At 54.3% G+C, this 19,423-nt stretch overlaps 2 protein-coding genes across 2 annotated transcripts; one reads left to right on the top strand and one right to left on the bottom strand.

Annotated features, from left to right (window-relative positions):
• Positions 1–5,716: 5,716 nt before the first annotated feature.
• Positions 5,717–6,640, top strand: LOC132321354 (olfactory receptor 14A16-like). Its single transcript, XM_059834861.1, has one exon. It carries the CDS (start codon positions 5,717–5,719, stop codon positions 6,638–6,640), a length of 924 nt encoding a protein of 307 aa, XP_059690844.1.
• A 9,047-nt stretch (positions 6,641–15,687) lies between these two features.
• LOC132321353 (olfactory receptor 14J1-like) lies at positions 15,688–17,658 on the bottom strand. Its single transcript, XM_059834860.1, has 2 exons — positions 17,058–17,658; positions 15,688–16,028 (listed from the first exon to the last, which is right to left on the bottom strand). The coding sequence occupies exons 1-2, from the start codon at positions 17,656–17,658 to the stop codon at positions 15,688–15,690; spliced, it is 942 nt and encodes a 313-aa protein (XP_059690843.1).
• Between the last annotated feature and the right edge of the window lie 1,765 nt (positions 17,659–19,423).

Below are 19,423 nucleotides of genomic sequence, written 5' to 3'. Positions count from 1 at the left end.
GCCACATCTCACTGCCCCCAGCAGCAGCCCTGAGCATGCCAGGAGGGAACAGATCCCCATTCCTAGGGGGTCAGGGCTTGAACATCCTGCTTGATCGCAGAATAACAGAATCACTAAGGTTGGAAAAGACCTGTAAGAACAGCAGGTCCAACCATCAACCCAACACCACATGCCCACTAAACCATGTCCCGCAGTGCCACATCTACTCGTTCCTTGATGAAATGCATGAAGGCCTTTCACAGTTGCCTCCACATTTGATTTTCCACCTGTAACCAGTGCCTCTGAGTTCCTGCTTCAGCAGTCCCCAGGGATCGTCCCTTTTCTGGTCATTCCCTCCATGGCCTCTTCAGGGATGGCCCTCGCTGGGGCCCACTAACACCCTCAGAAACCTGGAGGCTGTGTGCTGACTTTTACTTCTCCAGAGCCTTGTTCAACCTTCCTGCAGTATCTGCAGTTCAGGAACTTGGCACCAGAGGGCTCCTTAACATGCAAAACTCACTAACAAGCCAAGGCTCTGCGCATAACTTTCCCTAATTCCTCAGTCCTTGTGGGGTTCATTTGAGAGGTTTGCGGAGTGTAGTCAAAGTGAAAAGTTTTCGATACTCAATATCAGTAAGAAACAATTTCTTCTTTTTCCAATTATTCTTTTTCTGCTTATTCATTAAGTGATGTCAGCAAACTCCAATTCTTACTGACACAGAACACCTCCTGATAGAGTCCTAATACCTATGGAAGTCAAGACCCTGTACGTCAGACACCCTATGGGCAGCCTTTGTCCCTCCCTCCAACCCCACCAGTTCTCTCATCAGCCACCTGGGACTCGCAGCACCTTTCTTCAAATTGGAGCTTTCTCCACTGCAGTCAGTAGCTGCATGTTTCAGCCCATGGACACCAACTCCCACTTGCTTTATTTGGAGAATGAGCTGCACGCAGACACAGAACAATCGTTCTTTATTCCAAAACCCAAAACCAAAAGAAGGCTTGGTTCAATAAAAAACAAAACACACTCCTCTGCTGTACATTAAGTCCACCTGACCTCCTCTGCAGTCCACTTTCCACAGTGGATGCCCTTAGGCCAATAAAAACACATTGCTGTGTCAAGCACAGATCCCAAGAACCCACAAAGCACTCCCTGCCCCATGCTCTGTTCGTCCATATTCACTCACAGCGAGTCTCACACTGAAGCCGTGAGCTCCCGGAAATCACAGAAGGAAGCAAAGGAACAAAGTGAATCAAATGCTCTCTTTGGAATAGCCGAATCTGCACTGATGCCAACATATCGGGGTCACAGGAGTGTCTTCAAGTAGACTCTGCAGCATCGAGACCCACTCATTTCTCATTCTCCTCCAACGCTGGACCCCTTGGGTGCACTTGTCCAGGCTTCCCTTTCTTCTCAAGGGAGAGAAATGAGCTGTCTCAGCTGAGATGCTTTGGCCTATCCTGCCTGTCCACCAGCTCCTGCTCCACAAAGGCTCCCATCAGCCCTGGGTCACATTTCCCAGTAGCATGTGGAGTCTTCAGCTACCCCCGGGAATCTTGGAGGCAGTGGCCACCTCTGTGTGGGCAACTGCATCAACTGCTGAAGGAAGGTGTTAGGCAGAAGTTGAAACATATGTGGGAAAGACCTTGGTGTAATAATTGGGTAAGAAGGCTTTGACACTTGTCTGTAAATTCTCATGATTTTTTTACAGGCCATGGCCATGGACCAGCAAGGTAATGACACTTTCTCTCCCTCTATGTAAACACAGATTTATACATCTTGTCCCTTTTGACTGGTAACATTTGGGTTTCCTCAAGTAGCTACTGATTTGGTTCCTATCCACTGATGGCTGTTTTCCTCTCGAGTCCTGCCTTGAGGCACCAAGGCCTGGGAGACCTTGCTGGTGATAAGAGCACATAAACTATCTCAGGTCTATTTAGACCGACTCTCACTAAATTTAGGGGGGATCCCATGTTATCTTTGCTTCTTCCTTCACTGTCCCTGAAGTAGTAACAGCTCGTTATGGTGCCCTTGAATTCACTTTCATGTTTCAACTGAGTTTTGCTATAGACCATTTCTGTGCTTGGAGGACGTTGTCCTTGAAGACCAGCTGTACGGAGCTCTGCTGCCCTTCAATGCTGCTGACCATGAGACCCCACTACAACTCCCCACAATAGGCCAATTCTGCCCCTCTAAGATCCGGCATCTGCAGTCCCTATTTTCCTTCCTCACTCTCCTCGGGAGCTGGGACCCCACTATTTCAGTGTCACGACAGAAAAGGCTTACGCTGACCTTCAGTTCACTGGCCAGCTCTTCCTTGCTGGCAAGTGTCAGATCCAGGTTGGCATGACCCTTGTTGGCCCATCTGCCAGCGCTGCTAAGACGTTCTCCCAAGACACTCCAGAAGCTGCCTGGACTGTCTGCATGCTGCTGCGTTCCTCTTCCAGAAAATGGCAGGGTCATTCAAGTCCCCAGTGAGGACCAGGCTTCTACATGCCGAGACTTCCTTGGGGTGCTTAGAAAAGTCTATGCCAACTTCCCCACCGTGACTGTGGGTTCCTCGTCTCCCACCACGATGTCACCTTCACTGGCCCCTCCTCTGACCCTCACTCACAAGGGCTCACCCAACTTGTCCCTTGCCCCACAGAGGAGCTCCAGACATCCCAGCGACTTCTTCCCTCTGAGGGAACCCCACCCCAGGTCCTTCCAGCCTGTCTCTCCTGAACAGCCTCTGCCCATCCATTGCAGCACCCCAAGCTGTGTCACTTGTCCCCCCATGCCTTGGCCGTTACTCCACGGATGTCAAAAGCACAGGCTCCAGCTCGTCCTGGCTGTGCCCTGGCTGAGGGCATCAGTGCGCATTTGGGCTGTAGCCCCTCCGGTGTAGCCCCAGGCCAAGCTCTGACTTGTCTTAGGGAAAGCTGGTACCAAGTGTCCAAGAGCCCGTCTGTGCAAAGGCTTTGCTTCAGAGCAGAGATGTGCGGGAGTGGACCCCAGATGGAAACATCAAGCTGAAATGGGATGCCAAGAGAGTGAGCAAACCCTGCTGTGCCAAGGCCAGAGAGAAACAGGGCTGGGCAGTGCAGCGCAGAAGGAAACGGGTTTTTTGTCAGTGGTGTCTGTGCTGCCCCTGAGGGCCTTTGCCAGAGGTGAAGCTGATCTCCAGGAATGCCAAGGTGCTGCTGACAGGCCCACTGGGAAAACTGTTGGTCTGCTCCTTGGCTGTGTTATCCAGGGGGTGAGTAAAGGTTGGTGGAGAGAAAAAAGAGCAATTTGAGAGTGTAGGCACATGAGTGGAGACCCGGTGTGATGTGCCTTGTGTTCCTGGACTGCCCTACAGCTACTGGCTGGAGAAGGAACAGACCTTGCCACGCTGCAGGGGTGGCAATCAGTTTCTCGCACAAAGGAACTCTTAATGGGGATGGCTTTGCTGTGCTGTACCTGCCAGCCACATGTAGTTACGTGTGAGAGCCTTGGCATCTCACATCACACTACGGGCCTCTATTTGGACATTAAATACAGTAACTGTCCGGAATTTGATTAGGCAATGTGGGGATGAAAACCGTCATTATAGTGAATGGAGATCTAGTCAACCCAGCTGCTGGAAAAGAGAGAGAGAAACTTAATTCTGCCTATGATACAGATGGCAACATAGGCTGCCAAGAAAAGAGTAAATAGAGACAAGTGCAGTCGTCTTGCACATGCCTTGGCCAACCTCTGGCACCTCAGATGTCACCAGGCATTTCATCTGAAGAGCCAACTCCTGACCTACATCTTCATTAATTAGCACAGGAGCTGAGACAAGCAGCTCACATGCAGGTGCCTGTTCAATGCACACCAGAACTGAAGCGGAGGAATCCCACCTCCTGTGCGGTTGTGGCAGCCATGGGAGGGAGCTGAGTCCCCTTGCAGTGCTAGCAATAGAAACACAGGATGAGATGCCTCAACTGACTCAGCTGAATCCTATCCCTCAGCAGGAGTAAAGAAGATCCCTGCCTGTCATTGTCTGGGTGTCCTGACTGACAATAAAATATAAACGGTTATTTTTAGACCTAACTCTACCTCTGATGGGAGAAGTGACACTGCTGGAAAGAATTCCCTCTCCCCAGCTGCGGGAGGGAAAATGAGTGATCCCTTCAGCCTGTTTCAGGGCAGGTTCCCCCAGAGCCCCAGGGACACCTGGAGGGAGCCCAGAGGGGGCAGAGAAAGTGCCGCCTTGGGCTGGTCCTCTGCTGCTGAGCTGGGCTGGGCTCCTGGGATGGAGGGAGGGAGCTGATGGCAAGCGAGCAGCGCTGCAGAGAGACAGCTCTGCCCAGGAGCGGGGCTGGGGGTACTGCCTGCAGGCACCGAGGGGAGACCTGCGAGGCTGAGAGAGCTTAAAGGCAGTTGGATGAGTGCTCCAGAGCAGGGCTTCCCTGCTGCACCGTCAGAAGGACAGGGCACGTTCGCTGCCTTCTCCCAGGGATGGCTGCAGGGCTGTGAAGGTGGGTGTGCAGCCAGGGGTGCCCAGGGCTGTCCTTCAGAGCAGGGTCCCTGTGTCCCGGGGGCTGTGTGCTGGGGCAGGGACGCTGCTGTCTGCCAGGGTCAGCACTCAGCCTGCCCGGGGAGCTCCCCACAGCGCTGTGGGGAGAAGCTGTGGGTGGAAGGAGCAACCCTGGCAGGGCAGGGTGCTTCTGCTGTAGATAGGGCGCTGCGTGGGCTGCTCACAGCTCCAGATAAGCCTCGGGGCATTTGCAGAGCGTCCTTTTGAAGAAGAACATTGAGGCAGCATTTACTTGAAAGGGAAGGTATCTGTGCTTTCAGTTTCCCACTGTTGGTGGGCTGGGTGGGCAGTGGGAGATTGGAATTTATTTCTCTTCTCTGGAGAAGGGACTGAGACCCCAGTTCCTGATAGCACTTGTCTGAGCTGCTTCTTAGCCCCTGCCCACCCAGAGATGCCCTTGGGCAGTGCCTCCCTGCCAGGAGGTATCTCAGGGCAGAGCTGAGCTCACAGCGGGTGGGATGGGCTCTGTGAGCAGCGACTGGGAGGAGAAGAGGGGACAGAGAAACAGCTCGGGTGGCAGGGACAGCTCCAGGCAGCAGAGACATGGGCAGGGAGTGAGAGGGAGCTGCTACCAGAAACGCCATGGGAGGAAAGATTTGGGCACCTCCCTGCCATCCCCTGCAGAGCAGGTGCCTCCCCCAGAGCAACCCCCGGTCTCTTCTCCCGCCCAGAAGAGCCTCTGCCCCCAGTCCAGGGCATGCGTTACCTCCTCCACAGCTGGACCTCCAGAAGAGAAAGACGTGGGTCCTGCAATGAATATGCATGTGTGCATGTGTCTGTGAGGTGGAGAGCACAGCCGGGTAAGGAGAAGGCTGCCCTGCATGCCTCTCTGCCTTTCTGTCCCTGCTTCATTTTTTTGGAGCACAGCAGTAGCCTTCCTTTTTTCCGCACCTGCTCGTTGTGCTCTTGCTCTCGGGGCTGGCATGATGGTGCAAGTCAGCTTCTGTTCTAACTCTGACTGCGGTCCTTCAATGGAGGTGTCTTCAAGGGAACTACGTGGCCAAGTTGTATTTGAAACTGTGAGGCAGTATGTCATTCAGTTGATAGGGTTGGGGAATGAACTGACTTGTCCCTCATTCAGCTCAGGGACAGGGATTTCTATGAGGAATGGCATGGGATTGTCCTGAGAAGTTTCTCCTAACTTGTCACTGTCGATTCCTTATTGCACAGTGCCCCTTGCCCAGAGGAAGAAAATGTCCAACAGCAGCTCCATCACCCAGTTCCTCCTCCTGGCACTCGCAGACACGCGGGAGCTGCAGCTCTTGCACTTCTGGCTCTTCCTGGGCATCTACCTGGCTGCCCTCCTGGGCAACGGCCTCATCATCACCGCCGTAGCCTGTGACCACCGCCTCCACACCCCCATGTACTTCTTCCTCCTCAACCTCTCCCTCCTCGACCTGGGCTCCATCTCCACCACTCTCCCCAAAGCCATGGCCAATTCCCTCTGGGACACCAGGGCCATCTCCTACTCTGGATGTGCTTCACAGGTCTTTTTTTTCTTTTTCTGTGCTTCTGCTGAGTATTTTCTTCTCACCGTCATGGCCTATGACCGCTACGTTGCCATCTGCAAACCCCTGCACTACGGGACCCTCCTGGGCAGCAGAGCTTGTGTCCACATGGCAGCAGCTGTCTGGGGCAGTGGGTTTCTCTATGCTGTGCTGCGCACGGCCAATACATTTTCACTACCACTATGCAAGGGCAATGCTGTGGACCAGTTCTTCTGTGAAATCCCCCAGATCCTCAAGCTCTCCTGCTCACACTCCTACCTCAGGGAAGTTGGGCTTCTTGTGGTTAGTCTCTGTTTAGTCCTTGGATGTTTTGTTTCCATCGTGCTGTCCTATGTGCAGATCTTCAGGGCCGTGCTGAGGATCCCCTCTGAGCAGGGACAGCACAAAGCCTTTTCCACGTGCCTCCCTCACCTGGCCGTGGTCTCCCTATATGTCAGCACTGGCATATTTGCCTACCTGAAGCCCCCTTCCATCTCCTCCCCATCCCTGGATCTGGTCGTGTCGGTCCTGTACTCGTTGGTGCCTCCAGCAGTGAACCCCCTCATCTACAGCATGAGGAACCAGGAGATCAAGCATGGTCTGAAGAAACTATCATTTCAACATCATTAAGGAATCCATCATCTTCTCATGACACTCAGGCTATGTCAGGAAAAGTCAGGACTATTTTTTGTTCTTTTCTTTATTTTATATTTGCTTTTTACATCTGTGATAATATGAATTGCATGTAAATAGTATTATTCATCCCAGTTCTTGACATTCAGCATGGTTTATCTGAGGAAGTATCCTAATGTCCCTAAGGAACCAGTCTCCTTGCATAAATAATGAAGCCAGCAGAAAATCGTTTGTCTGAGCTCCCATCTCTTCCAATCTTCTCCAGAGGTCGGGGACCAGCCCCAACCTACAGAAGGGGTTAAGGAGCCCAAAGTCCAGATGCTTCATGGAGCAGCTCTGTGGCCCTCAGAGCTGCCTCTCGCTGCCTTGCCGGGCACTCCCTCGCTGCCGTCTTCGAGTCAGGGCTGCCACTGCTCTGGAGCCATGGCCTTGGACCGCGTCAGGATGTGGTCTTTTCAGTGCTGGTCTCTCCTCACACTCTCCTGCTGTGTCCTTAGCTTTGGGTAAGCCCTAAGGTCTCCTTCAACTTGAGACAGTCCTATTTTCTCAACAGTGGCATCCCTGTGGCTGCAGGCAGGAACAGGCCACATGAACCTCTGTGTCAGAGCTGGCCTCCCTGCTAGCACCACCATCACCAAAAGGGCTCCTCAGGGCAGGGCCGGAAGGCCGGACACCTCTTCCAAAGCTGGAATACACCCAAGGAGCTGCTCCCTCAAAAGGACTTTTGCTCTTCTCGGGTTCTTGATGGCTTTGGAGGGACAAGCTCAGAGTCCCAGGGGAATCTGTTAGGGCCTGACGGCTGGACCAAGAGTTCTCTTCCTGGTGGCACTTGTCCAAGCAGACAGCAATGGTTCTTTGATTTCTCTACCTGGAACTGTCCTGCCTGCAGTGAGGCTGATGGCAGATGCCATCCTGGAGAGGAATCGGGAGTTGCCAGGAGAGCTCAGGGGTGAGCCTGGGGAGACCAGGGGCTAACACGGCCCCTGCCATGCCAGGAGAGGCTGTGAGGAGCCAGAAGGGACTTAAGAGTGGAGAGTGTTTCAGGACACCCCCATGGAAAGCCATGGGCTGGATCTAGTGCAGCCCTTCCCTGTCTTCTGTGCCACCGGAGACGCCCCATGGTCCCGCTGAGCCCCAACTTTGACTATTGAGCCATCAAGGGAAGATGGAAAAGGGTCTCAGCAGCAGTGATCTGCATCCAGCTGGCTCTGCTCAGCACCCTGACCAGCATGGCCAGTTCAGGGGCACTCCATGGCCCCAGGGCACCACAGCCCCCTCCCTCTGCAGGGCAGCATTGCCAGCTTGGGGCCCTGCAGGGAGCGTGGGGAGGGAACCAGGCCAGGCCAGCACGGACATGCTTACCCGGGGAAAGGCTCTCTGGGGAGCAGGGGTCACTGCAGAGGAGAGCAAGGCAGCATTTCTGTGCCTGCAGGGAGGAATCAATGAAAAAGCAACCTCTTTCTGCAGGCACCCGATCAGGGCAGGCTGCTCTGTCGCCTCGCCAGGACTCTTGTGCTGGCCTGGGGATAGGGGCTGACATGGAAAGGGCACAGTCAGTCTGTGGTGGGGGTCTCCTTGACCCTAGACCTGCAGTTTCGCTGACCTCCGTTTTCTCCTGCCACGGTGAGCCTCCAGCCCTGGAGCTGATGGGGAGGCTGAGACATCTCCCTGCCCCCCAGAGCTGCTGTGCCCTTCAGAGGAGCTGGGGCCATGGGGTTAATGCTCAGAGCTCTGCAGCACCCTGCGGCAGGTACTGCTGTGGGGCCAGCCCAGGCTGGGCTGCTCTGCAGGGCTGGGCTGGGGAGCAGGCAGGGGAGATGATGGAAAGAGCTGGGGAGGGTCTGGGCTGCAAAGTGCCTGGGAGAGGACAGCACCAATGTTAGCTTAGATGTTTGACCACGCAGGGCGAGGCCGCGCTCCAGCGTGTCAGGTACAGACCTAGGTCTCCTGGAGGGGAGCTGAGACACGCAGGTGCCCGAGAAAGGAGGTCAGTCTGTGCCCTTGGTGGCATGGACAGAGCAGGAAGGTGCCCCAGAGCATTTGTCGCTCCCCAGCCTCTCCCATCGGCCATTTCCAGAACTGGCCACTCCCCCCAATTTATCGGTGTTTTTGCTCTGCAACCATCTCCTTCCTCCTGCTGGTCTTGGTGCCTGTGTCAAAGGAAGAGCCAGCCCTGCCCCAGGCTCTCTTATTGCCCAGACCGTGGCGGACCCCAGAGCAGGGCTGTCTGCGAACCCCTGGGTCAGACACGGCTGGGGCTTGGCTGGGGCTGGGCACTGGCGAGCTGCAAAAGAAAGAGGACTGGTGGGGATGGACATGAGGGCTGCCATGGGGATTTGTGATGGGGGACGTTTCCCCACCCCAAACACACCCTTTCCCTTGCAGTGTCTGATGAGGGGGGACGTGGGGACATGTGTTGGGCAATGGGGCTGCACTGGCTCAGGGACAAGTCACAGATGGGAGCCACAACACAGCGACCAGGAAGTGGAAGCAAGGACAGGCTAGGAAGGGGGAATTTAGAACTGTGACCTGAGCATGCAGCTGTGTGTTTAGGAAAGCCAAAGCTCAGCTGGAGCTGATGGGGGCTGCAGGCAACACCAAGAGCAAAACGAAGGGCTTCAGTCCCTGCGTTTGCAGTAAAAGGCTGAACAAGGAACATGCTGCTGAATGATGAGGGAGGGGTCATAACAGCAGACGCAGATGAGGCTGGGGCACTCAATGCCTTCAGTGCCTGAGCCTTTGCTGAAAAGGTCTCCCAGGCCTCTGTGCTCCATGAAGGGGTTCAAGGTGGAGGAGAACCTCAAAAAATCCCGCAAGGACAGATGCCAGTGTCTGCCCCTGCAGGGGACTCACTGTGGTGATGGCACAGGCTGGGGGCTGCCAGGCTGGGAGCAGCCCCGTGGGACAGGTCTTGGTGGGCAGGGAGCTGGACAGGAGGCAGCGAGTGCCCTGGCAGCGAGGGAGGCCAGCACCATCCTGGGCTGTACGGCCGGGACCATGGCCAGGAGATGGAGTGAAGGGACTCTCCCGCTCAATGTAGCACGTGTTAGACCACGTCCAGAACACTGTGTTTGTCCAGTTTTGGGAGCCCCGGTACTGCAAAGGTGCCGGCAAGCTGGAGCAGTGTATTGGGTTTGCGCGGTAACGTTTTGGTAGTGGGGTGGGGAAGGGGCGCTACAGGGGTGGCTTCTGTGAGAAGCTGCTAGAAGCTTCCCCTATGTCTGATAGAGCCAACGCCAGCCGGCTCCAAGACGGACCTGCCACTGGCTAAGGCCGAGCTGATCAGCAATAGTGGTAGCGCCTCTGTGATAACATATTTAAGAAGAGGGGGGAAAACTGGGAAACGGCAGCTGGGGAAGAGAGGAGTGAGAATATGTGAGAGAAACAACTCTGCAGACACCAAGGTCAGTGAAGAAGGAGGGGGAGGAGGTGCTCCAGGCACCAGAGCGGAGATTCCCCTGAAGTCCATGGTGAAGACCATGGTGAGGCAGGCTGTGCCCCTGCAGCCCATGGAGGTCCACGGTGGAGCAGATATCCACCTGCAGCCCATGGAGGACCCCACGCTGGAGCAGGTGGATGCCCGAAGGAGGCTGTGATCCCATGGGAAGCCCATGCTGGAGGAGGCTCCTGGCAGGACCTGTAGGCCCGTGGAGAGAGGAGCCCACGCTGGAGCAGGTTTGCTGGCAGGACTTGTGACCCCGCGGGGGACCCACGCTGGAGCAGTCTGTTCCTGAGGGACTGCACCCCGTGGAACGGACCCACGCTGGAGCAGTTCGTGAAGAACTGCAGCCCGTGGGAAGGACCCACGTTGGAGAAGTTCGTGGAGAACTGTCTCCCGTGGGAGGGACTCCATGCTGGAGCAGGGGAAGAGTGTGAGGAGGAAGGAGCGGCAGAAACGACGTGTGATGAACTGACCGCAACCCCCATTCCCCGTCCCCCTGCGCCGCTCGGGGGGAAGAGGTAGAGAAAATCGGGAGTGAAGTTGAGCCCGGGAAGAAGGGAGGGGTGGGGGGAAGGTGTTTTTAAGAGTTGGTTTTATTTCTCATCATCCTACTCTGATTTGTCTGTTTTGCCCGTGATGGTAATTGGTGAGTGATGTCCCTATGTCCTTGTCTCGACCTACGAGCCTTTCATCATATTTTCTCTCTCCTGTCCAGCTGAGGAAGGGGAGTGAGCGAGCGGCTGTGTGGTGATTAGTTGCCGGTTGGGACTAAACCATGACAAGCAGATTTAGGGAAGGGCCCTGAAAATGGTCAGGGGTCTGGATCACCTTCTCTGTGAGGAAAGGCTGATGAAGCTGGGCTTGTTCTGCCTGCAGAAGGGAAGGCTCAAGGACACCTCACAGCAAGGCAGGCGTCAGGGAAGCTGAATGTCCGCTTTGACTGTTAAATACATTCCTGGTGCTCACGGACAGCAAGAAGTTTCTCCTTCTGGTGCATTCCCATGTCCCATGGACTCCACCTGGAATTTGTCTCCCCTTATTTTAGACAACTGCTGTTTGGGTGTCTTTCCACTCCCACTCGTACAGGCTCCTCTTGCAGCTGACAGGGAGTCTTGACCCTCCTTCACTGTAATTAATCCTCACAGCACTTTTAAGTCACTTGGTTCCTTCATTGTCTTGGCTTCCAGACACCTGATCAGCCCCCACACAGCCTGGCTATTAGTTCACTCCTGGGCTGCTCTTGCCAGGTGAACCCCCTCCAAGTTGAAGTCTCAGGTGTGGTTCTGAGGTGACATGCTGCTTGGTGTCACGTCTGCTCCCGAGGAGAGAGGGCTGAGCAGGGTGTCCATGAGCGTGGCCTGCCCTCCTGCCTGCTGCAGAAGGTTGGGTGGCCCTAACAGAGGTGTCCTCAGAGCCAGCGCCCAGACAGGTCCCTTTCACTTGCCTCACCCCTCCCTTTTTTGTCACAGGCAGTTGATGACTGACTAGGGCTGGACTCTGATACTCGCTAACAAGACAGGACTGGGTGAGGATGTCAGTGCTGCGGGCAGCCATGGCAGCAGTGACCATGGCAGAGAAAAAAGGCAAACAGCAGAATCACAGCCTTGGACTACAGGGGAGCAGATTTCAGGCTGTTCAGCTCATGCTTGGAAGAATCTTGGAAATCCGAGATCCAAGGTCCATGGACCCCTCTTGGATCTTTAGGGACAACAACAGGAAAGCCCAGAAACATATCAGTCTGATGTTCTGTGAGTTGTGCATGGCTTAGCTGGAGGCTGGTGGATATGGTGGGTTGACCATGGCTGGATGCCAGGTGCCCACCAAGTCGCTCTAAAACTCCCCCTCCTCAGCCGGACAGGAGGAGAAAAATAGGACAAAAGGCTCATGGGTCAAATAGGCACAGGGAGATCACTCACCAATTACCGTCATGGGCAAAACAGACTTGACTTGGGGAAATTAATTTAATGTATTACCAGGCAAATCAGAGCAGGATAATGAGAAATACAACCAAGCTTTAAAACACCTTCCCCCCACCCTTCCCTTCTCCCCAGGCTCAACTTCACTCCTGATTTCTCCACCTCCTCCCCGCCGAGCTTCGTAGGGTCTTGCGGTCAGTTCATTACACATCGTCTCTGCCGCTCCTTCCTCCTCACTCTCTTCCCCCTGCTCCAGCTGAGGAGCATGAACAGGAATCTTCTAGCTGAAGAATTCAAACACCAGAAGGCATTGCACAGGGCTGGAAGAGGAAACAGGTTGTCCGGGAGGCAGATAGAGCCATGGCCTTGGGGGACAGGGATGGAGGCAGGAAAGCCAAAGCTCAGCTGGGGCTGGAACTAGCAAGGAATAGGGATAGCAACCAGAAGGCCTTCTGGAAGTTCACTGGCAGCCCAAGGAGTCAGCTGAGGAAAAGAGAGTCTCATGGCTCAGTGGGGCAGGATATGTAGTGACGAGACCTGGAAAAGGCTGAGGACCTCATTGTTTTTTTCCCATCCTCGTCTGATAAGATCTGCCCGAAGGCCTCCCCGGTCCTCGAGTCTCCTGCCAACATCTGTGCTAGCAAGGTTGCACCCATGGCAGTGGAAGATGTGTCTCCGGGAGCACTTAAGCCAGTTGGGAACACACAGGTCCATGGGACCAGAGGGGACGTGCCCAGGGGTGCGGAGGGAGCTGGCCGTTGTCGTTGCAAGGCTGCTCTTGATCATCTTTGAAATGCCAGGGCAAGCAGGGAGTTCTCTGGTGATGGGAAAAAGGCAAAGGTTGCACCCATTTTCAAGCAAGGCAAGAAGGATCATCCAGGGAACTACAGGCTGGTCAGCTGCATTTCAGTCCCTGGGAAGGTGATGGAGCGAATTCCTTTGATTAACTCCTTTGCCCACATTTGTCCGTTGTTGCTATCTCAGATGCCCTGGGGTCACCGAAGTACCCATATGCTGCTCGGAGTCCCTACATCAGCAACACACACTCCCTTCCCATTCCCTCCCGGGTACATGAATGGTCACTCTATTTTAGGTGAGGAAAGGGACAAGATTGCCCTTATCCAACACCAGGCACCTCAATGCAGATGTTTACATCTAATCGCCTTGTCCAGACTTCCCTTTGTAGAAAATGGAGAGAAAGAAGTTGTCTCAAGCGAGAGGCCTGGAGATTTCGTGGTGACCAGCTCATGCGCCGGAAGGGAGCCCTGGATCACATTTCCAATCACCTTCTGGGTACTTCTGGAACCCCAGGACAGCTCGGACAGCTCTGTATGTGGACAAATGAATCCAGACCTGAATGTAGGTCTTAGTCTTGAGTTGAAACCTACTTAAAAATTGTTCTAGTCAATAATTGAAAACCATCTCCATTTTCAGAATGTCAGATATTTGGGCTGAGTTCTTGCAATTTTTTTTTCTTTTTACTTTTTTATTTGGGAGGACCACCTGCGTACACTACAATAATCTCGCTCTGCCAAGATATTAATACAGAGCTGTTAATCAAAAGACATTTCCTACCAGTGCTCTGAGTGGAGCAATGTTGTTCTGAAAACCTACTCTGTCTATATTGACATATTTCCCATCTCTTCTTCAGCCTCCTTGCCCTTTCTCCTTCCTCTACCTGTTTTGTCTTTCCAGAGAACTCCAAGTAAAGATTTATGGAGTAATTAAATGTGGGAGCTATTTCTGGGCATTGTCTTGTTCCCCTCCCCGCCGGCTACTCAATGGAGGGCTCCCCCAGTCATGTGTCATCCACAAACATGCTGAGAGTGAGGAAAGGAGTAGGGAAGTGAGGCAATGAGATCTTCAGCCTCTTCCATGCCTCTACAAGGCCTTTTTGGACAGCACTGGAGGTCAAAGTAATTGAATCTTGCTTGGCTTTATCTATACCTCACTGTCAGGAGGGTATCTCGGGCCAAATTAGCCTCAGATCCACACTTGGGACTTCATCTTGGAGGGTGTTCGCTTGGAAGCAAGAGCCCGGGAGTGAGGAGCTCAGCCTCATGGTGAAAAGGTTTTCCTTATATCCAGGCTGAAAGCTCATTGGTTTTTCCCTCCCAACATGCACATGCACCATCACTGAGAGCCTGGCTCTGTTTTCTCCACGACTTCCTCGCAGGTACCAGCAGGCTGTGATGAGCTCCCTCCAGCCTTCCCTTCTCGAGGCTGGACAAGCCCAGCTCCCTCCACCTCTCCTCACCGGCAAAGTGCTCCAGTCCCTGGCTGTCCTGAGGGCCCTTTGCTAAACCCGCTCCAGCTTGACAATATCTTTCCTGAATGGGGGTCTGAAATCCCGATGGAGTATTCCAGAGAATCCCTTCCCTCGATCTCCTGGCCGCGCTCCTGGTCGTACAGCCCAGGATGCTGGTGGCCTCCCTCGCTGCCAGGGCACACGCTGCCTCCTGTCCAGCTCCCTGCCCACCAGGACCTTTCCCACAGGGCTGGTCTCAGCCCGGCAGCCCCCAGCCTGTGCCATTGCCAGGGTGAGTCTCCTGCAGGGGCAGAAACTGGCCTTTGTCCTTCTGGGATTTCCTGAGGTTCCTGCCAACACGTGCTCTCCTCCTCCTTGAACCCCTTCATGGAGCACAGGGGCCTGGGACACCTTTTCGGCAAAGACTCGGGCAAAGAAGGCATTGAGTTCCTCAGCCCCATCGGCGTCTGCTGGTTATGAGAGCACTGTCCTCGTTCAGCAGCAGCCCTGCATTTTCCTTCTGCAGCCTTGGTCTCTAACACAGCAAGTGAAGCTCTGCCCTTTGCTCGTGACTTTCCTTGCAGCCACCAACTCCAAGTGGTGACCCCCCGGCAGCTGCTTCACGGCCCCCGGCAGCGTCCTGCCCTGTGTCGGGCTAGCCCCTCTGCCCCATACGTGGTCCCACAGCCCCGCTGTGCAGACACAGCATGGCAAAGGCTGTATTTGGTGTGAGGAACAGTTTCTCGCGCATGATCCCCCTGCCATCCCTTTATGCCCTGTCCCCCTTCTCTTCCTCCAACCTGAGACAGCCTCTTCCAGGCCCTGGAACCTACCCAGTGCTGTCTGCATCCCATGTGGGCTTTTGCAGACATCCCTGCTCCGGCGTCTGACGGGGTCTGGACAAGGAGAGAGGTCGAGCAGGGCTGGCCATTCCCCAGTGCAGGCACTGAGCACGGCAGGAGGTGGGAAATGGCCGTGCAGCAAAACTCACCCATAAACCCGTGGCGAGTGGCCGCTGCTGGAAGTGGCCGATTAGCGCGGCCACCAGAGACAGCTCTCTCCAGGCCCATTCCCTAACACATCACCCCATGCTGTCCACCCCTGAGACCGTGGGGAAGCCCAGCACAGCAGCACGGCCTCATGGGGACAACTTCTTCAGCCTCTGCCTGACCTCAGCTTTGGAAGAAGAACCCAACCTCCAGACACCGGCACTGAGGAACCCCCCTTTTCTTACAGAGATGGAGCACGGGAGGCCAGCTGTGCCATCATGCCAGACACATGCAAAAGCCTCTGGGTCAGACAGGCTGGGTTTGTGCCTCTGAAGAAGTGGAGTGGATGCAGACGTTTCGGGGCAAATACGATTGTCGCAGAAAAAATGCCCAAACACAGGAGGTTCCTGCCATGAATTGGAAATCACTTGTGAAGAGAGATGGGCAGCTTATTGCTGCTGAAAGACTACTGATTGAATCAGCTTCTTCAGCGCATCTTTGAGCTCCTGGTTCCTCATGCTGTAGATGAGGGGGTTCACTGCTGGAGGCACCACCGAGTACAGCACTGCCAACACCAGATCCATGAAAAGGGAAGAGATGGAGGGGGGCTTGAGGTAGGCAAACATGCTGGTGCTGATAAACAGGGAGACCACAGCCAGGTGAGGGAGGCAGGTGGAAAAGGCTTTGTGCCGTCCCTGCTCAGAGGGGATCCTCAGCACGGCCCTGAAGATCTGCACATAGGACAGCACGATGGAAGCAAAACACCCAAATGCTAAACAGGCACTAACCACTTGCCATCAGCTCCCTCCATCCCAGGAGCCCAGTCCAGCTCAGCAGCAGAGGACCAGCCCAAGGCATCTTAATCACCCCTCCAGTGCATACCTCAATTCAATATTTTGCTTTTAGTGGACTTCACCTCTGAGGGTGTTGCCCCTTGTGTGTCTCCATTCACTCCCACTCCATGGCATGTGGTGAGTCCCCATCCTCTCCTGACCCCTCCAAATTAATTTCCAGAGAGTCTGCTAAATGCCATGAGTCCTGACATTCATGAAGCAGCCTGAGGAGATAAAGGGGAGCTCATGCACCATCTCCACTGCCACTGGACGCCAAGAAGAGAGCCTGTAAAACCAGAACATTTGGTCCAATGGAACCCAATATCACAGTGAGCTTCACCCAGAAAACTTTGAGAACACAAGAACAAACTCTTTAAAAGACCCGTTCCTTAGATGTTGTATTGGCAGGACCATTAGAGGAAGAGCCCAACCTCCACGTTCTGTACCTGGGAGATGCCCTTTTATTAAGAGCTGCTCTTGGACAGGTGACATTTGACATAGTGTTGTGCGAGGGTCAGGCACAACAGCATCAAGCCTCTAGTGAAGTAGCATAAACTGAGAAAATTCCACAAGCAGGATTATTAGAAGAGAAAAATGCACTTTTGTGGCCTAAGATAAACTCGGGGAAACGTGAAGAGAAGGGGAAGCTGGTTATTGCTGATGAAACAGCGTCCATTCAACCAGTTTCCATAGGGCATCCTTGAGGTCCTGGTTCCTCATGCTGTAGATGAGGGGGTTCACTGCTGGAGGCACCAATGAATATAGCAATGCCACCACCAGATTTAGAAGGGGAAAAGTAATTCTGGGGGGCTTCAGGTAGGCAAACATGCCAGTGCTGACAAACAGGGAGATCACAACCAGGTGAGGGAGGCACGTAGAAAAGGCTTTGTGTCGTCCCTGCTCAGAGGGCATCCTCAGCACGGCCATGAAGATCTGCACATACGACAGCACAATTGAAATAAAACACCCAAATGCTAAACAGGCACTAACCACAAGAAGCCCAACTTCCCTGAGGTAGGAGTGTGAGCAGGAGAGCTTGAGGATCTGGGGGATTTCACAGAAGAACTGGTCCACAGCATTGCCCTTGCAGAGGGGTAGTGAAAATGTATTGGCCGTGTGCAGCACAGCATAGAGAAACCCACTGCCCCAGACAGCTGCTGCCATGTGGACACAAGCTCTGCTGCCCAGGAGGGTCCCGTAGTGCAGGGGTTTGCAGATGGCAACGTAGCGGTCATAGGCCATGACGGTGAGAAGAAAATACTCAGCAGAAATAAAGAAGAAAAAGAAAAAGAGCTGGGCCACACACCCTTGGTAGGAGATGGCCCTGGTGTCCCAGAGGGAATTGGCCATGGCTTTGGGGAGAGTGGTGGAGATGGAGCCCAGGTCAAGGAGGGAGAGGTTGAGGAGGAAGAAGTACATGGGGGTGTGGAGGTGGTGGTCACAGGCTACGGCGGTGATGATGAGGCCGTTGCCCAGGAGGGCAGCCAGGTAGATGCCCAGGAAGAGCCAGAAGTGCAAGAGCTGCAGCTCCCGCATGTCTGCGAATGCCAGAAGAATGAAATCCATGATGGAACTGCTGTTGGACATTTTCTTTCTCTGGGCATGGGATCCTGTCCTAGAAGGAATATACATAAGTTAGGATAGATTCATCTGAACAAAATCTATTCAGTTTCTCGTGGAAACCTCCAAAATTTCCTCTCTCCTTTCAGGAAGACCTTTTGCAGGTTCCTTTCATGAGCTGTGGTTGGTGCTGGCTGAGGGTGCCCCTGGGAGAAGGGAGCTCTGCTGCGGGCTCTGCAGGATGCAGTCCTGCCCTACACCAATAAGTAAGTAGGAACACAAGGTGATTTCGGATTAAATCCACTTTTGATATCAAAGAGCTTTTCAGCATTGTCCCTCCCAAATCACCCGAATGCAGAGCAGAGCTGAGGAGGTTTTGGTTTGTGCATTTTGTTCTAGCTGCCCCACCACTGCTGAGGAGTTTTGGAGTCCTTGGCATTCCTGCTGCACTCCAGGTGAAATTTTGTGGGTGCTGACAGGCAAAGGGACTGTCCCTCAGTGCAGAGTGAGGACTGACGGTGTGTCCATCAGCCCTGCTCTCAGCTGCCCTGTGCTGGCACCTCCTTGAGCTGGAGGACAATAACACTCAGGTGTTCCCCCCACAAGATCCAGGACAATGCTGAGAGCTGAGGAGTCCAGTTTCCAAGTGCGGATCTCCAAACCCCGCATCCCATCTCATCGTAGCAGAGGAGGCTCTCAGCTCTGCCCTCCCAGCCAGGGACACCGAGGGCTCATTGCAGCTGCCCACATCCAGCCCTCCAGCAGCATTTCCTTGGCCTTAGCCTCGCAGTGTCTTCTCTGTTGGGCACTTGGAAAACACAGTGATGCCCTGGGAGAGTTGTGACCCTCTGGAGGGCAGCCTGCAGCCCTGCAGGACCCCCAGGGAAAGAGTCAAATGTCCAAAATATGGGATGTCCTGAAGGGAGGGTCAGATCTTTTCCAGCCCCACACACTGTAGTGACTCAGAGCTGCAAAAATCGGGAAGGGTTTGGTTGCTTTTCCTGCATGGAAAAATCTGCATGACAGGACCCACAGCGCTGGTGTCTCAGCTGAACTTGCATTCTTACCCCCCCTCTTTGTTGTTCAAGCTGCTGGGAAGGCAACAGATGGCCAAGTGCTTGTGACACTGAGGGTGGGGAGCAATGCTGTGTGGGAGAAGAGACCAGGGAAGGTGCTTGCACTGCAGGGGATGGCAAGGAGGTGCCGAATCCCCCTCCCACTATCTTTCTAGGATCTCCACCTTCTCCCTCTCTGACAATGTCTCTGCTGCCTGGAGCTGTCTCTGGCAGGAACTATTTCTCTGTGCCCAAGTCTCCTCCCTCTCAGTGCTCACAGAGAGAGAGCCCCATCCCACTCACTGTGTGCTCAGCTCTGCCCTGCAAGCACCTCCTGGCAGTAGGGAACTGCTCCGGGGGCATCTCGGTCTGTACAGGGGCTAAGGAGCAGCTCAGGTAAGTCCTAAAGAGAATGGGAATCTCTGGGTCTCCTCAAGAGTGGAAAAATAAATTCCCACCGCCCACTTCCCAGCCAGGCAACCAAGAGGACTGATCTCAAAGCACACTGCTTCCCTTTCAAGTCATTCCCCACTTTGACCGTCCTCTTGAAAAGTCTCCTTGGAAATGGCCTCAGGGTGATCCCCAGGGGTGCAGGGACCCTCCTCGGAAGGACAGCCTTGGGCACTCCTGGCTGCACATGCAGCTTTGCACCCCTACAGTCATCCCCACGACAAGGAAACCACCATTCCCTGTCCCACTGAGCGTGCAGCTGGGAAGCCATGCTCAAGAGCACGTCC

This window comes from Gavia stellata, unplaced genomic scaffold (assembly GCF_030936135.1).
Source record: "Gavia stellata isolate bGavSte3 unplaced genomic scaffold, bGavSte3.hap2 HAP2_SCAFFOLD_59, whole genome shotgun sequence".
In the NCBI taxonomy this organism is placed as follows: Eukaryota; Metazoa; Chordata; class Aves; order Gaviiformes; family Gaviidae; genus Gavia; species Gavia stellata.
The sequence above is the reverse complement of the archived record's forward strand: the minus strand, read 5'-3'. Positions and strand labels throughout refer to the sequence as shown.